At 31.9% G+C, this 2,473-nt stretch overlaps 1 protein-coding gene across 3 annotated transcripts in view; it reads left to right on the forward strand.

Moving 5' to 3' along the window:
- The first annotated feature begins 694 nt into the window (after positions 1-694).
- The window catches only part of LOC108624582 (beta-1,3-galactosyltransferase 1), a 3,921-nt gene continuing 2,142 nt past the window's right edge, over positions 695-2,473 (forward strand). For 2 of the 3 annotated variants that reach the window (XM_018023979.2, XM_026813219.1), the window contains exons 1-3: positions 695-965; positions 1,645-1,910; positions 1,977-2,251. In XM_018023979.2, coding sequence (XP_017879468.1) covers positions 722-965; positions 1,645-1,910; positions 1,977-2,251 — 785 coding nt within the window. In that variant the 5' untranslated portion in view covers positions 695-721. The remainder of the gene's footprint in view (positions 966-1,644; positions 1,911-1,976; positions 2,252-2,473) is intronic. The other variant, XM_018023980.2, reaches the window with a different exon arrangement.

The following is a 2,473-nucleotide window of genomic DNA, read 5'->3' on the forward strand; positions in this document are numbered from 1 at the left end:
GAGAATAGTAGTGGGGATCGAAAAACGGGCGAAAAACAGGGGAAGCGAGCCGTGTGTCCGATCCCGATCTCCGATATATTCCGCGGATTCCATGTACGCGCTGGCACACGTAAGCACGGTGATCAACGGTGATTCAAAAATTGTTTTCCGTGCCTTTAGTTTTACATTATCTAACTTTGAAGCTCTGTCAGTTTGTACGATATGTTTTCATAAAAGGCAAGTGAAATTTCATGAGACGAGTAAATGGAGAGCTGCCAAATGCAGCATAACACTTTACTGCAATAGAATTTTATGCATGTTTACTTTAACACTGTTTTAATGTGTCAGCAATTTAATTTATTTGTCACGTTAATTGATGAGTGGCATTATTTCGAATAATAGTAACCGTTACCCATTTTATAAAAATAAGTCTGCAAAATTTAAGTTGTGCCATAAAACTCTTAGTACTTAGTATCATAACGACTTGATTTATTACTTCATTCAACTTTGATATTATCGAACGTTTAGAACTGTTGATAACATTGTTACTATTGTTTAATCAAGGGACTCGGTGTTGTTCTTGGCAAGATTTAATCATATTTACTAAATAACTAATTTTCATGCTAAGACAAGCATATTGGAAACTCAATTAATATGATTTTGTTCAATAATGATAAATTTAAGAAAGAAGATTATTTCAAATGTTTATTAAAGATTAAAAGTGTACATAATCTGTTTTTAGATGGACAGATTACGATTATTGCCATTGGAATTGCCATCAGCCACCAATATAAATAATAATAATGGAACGATTAAAGGGAGAATATCCTTTGTTCGAAGATTAGCAGTAGGATTCGTAATCCTGGCTACATTAGGTTTGTTGTATGTGCCAGCATACCATTCTGCCCAAGGTCCATTTTTAGGCTTAGGTGAGACTTCATCTCCTGCAGAGCATATTGGTGTTTCACATTTGATAGCCTCAGTAGGTATGCATTTACTACCTTTGTATACTATACTAATGGTATACTTATAAATAGTATTTCATCTGTATGTAGCGATCTCTCACTTTTTTTATTTTTAATTATTAGCCTGGAGTAACATATTTAAATTCTCTATTGATAATATAAATGTAAGCTTTAAAAATAGGATAAAAGTTATTATGAAAACAAGTGTAAATACAAAGATTGTTAGGGACAGATTCTACATGAAAAAATGAATTAAAAATATAGAATGAAATTTTATGCAACAACTTTCTCGTCTTCGGCTTTTTCCCAATGTTTACCGTTTACGAAAAAACTGGTATAATGGTATAAATTATCGCGAACACTCTATTTAGCCAAGCCCAGTCTCCATCAGTGGCCATATACCGGAGATTACTGTATTTTTTCACGTACAATCAACCCCTTACACACTATATAGCTATGATAGCAACAACAGTAATCTACATTATTACTATTAGCAAAAAGATCTGAAGAGTAGAAGAAATATTAGCAGTGTATATGAATTTTCCTTGTTCCATCGCTTGTAGTATGCTGGTATAATGCTAAAGAAAAATTCGTATGCATAAGATTAAAGCTTAAAGAAGGGAACTTCTTAATAGAATTTTCTCTATGGAATTAAAAAAAAAGACAGTGTTTTTTTTTCTGTTTCATTAATGATTTATAGCACAGCTGCAAGGATGGACATACAATACCTCAAGAGATGTTTGTGTATATATACATCCAGAAAATACAACTTCAGTTTTAAGCCCTTCAAACATATGTTCTCCATCATCGTACCTGCTAATAATTATTTGTTCAGCTGTTATGAATTTCAAAGCTAGAACAGCTATACGAAATACTTGGGCTAATAAAAATAATTTAGACGGTGTATATAATTCAACTGTGAAGGTAGCATTTCTTCTGGGACAAAGTGATAATGATACATTTAATGTATGTATCTAACTCTCGTGATTAGTTAACGAAAGATACATAAATCAATAATGAATTACGTTGCAGAACATAATAGCAGAAGAAAGCCATCAATATAATGATATTATTCAGGAAAAATTTCTTGACACATATAACAATTTGACATTGAAGTCTGTAATGATGTTAAAATGGATAACATCGAATTGTGGCCAAGCTAAATACCTAATGAAAACAGATGACGATATGTTTGTAAACATTCCTGCATTAATGAAAACTTTACAAGCAAGATCGCAAACTACTAATACATTATTAGGTTCTCTTATTTGCAATGCCAAACCGATATTAGATCCAATGAATAAATGGTAAGTAATAATTACACTGATAAATAAACTGCGGATTTTATGCATTTGTAGTAAAATTGATTATGTAGAAAACATAAAAAATACATGCATCATGTGAAATAGGAAACATTCTCAAAGCATTACTATCAATTTGAACATTGATTCTCAGTTCAATTTATTTTACAAGTTACGGGGGATTAAAAATTCAGAGTCGCAGTGTTATGCGAGTCCTACACGTGCTGT

Source organism: Ceratina calcarata, unplaced genomic scaffold (genome assembly GCF_001652005.2).
Source record: "Ceratina calcarata isolate Rehan_Ccalc_2016 unplaced genomic scaffold, ASM165200v1 scaffold319.2, whole genome shotgun sequence".
NCBI lineage: Eukaryota > Metazoa > Arthropoda > Insecta > Hymenoptera > Apidae > Ceratina > Ceratina calcarata.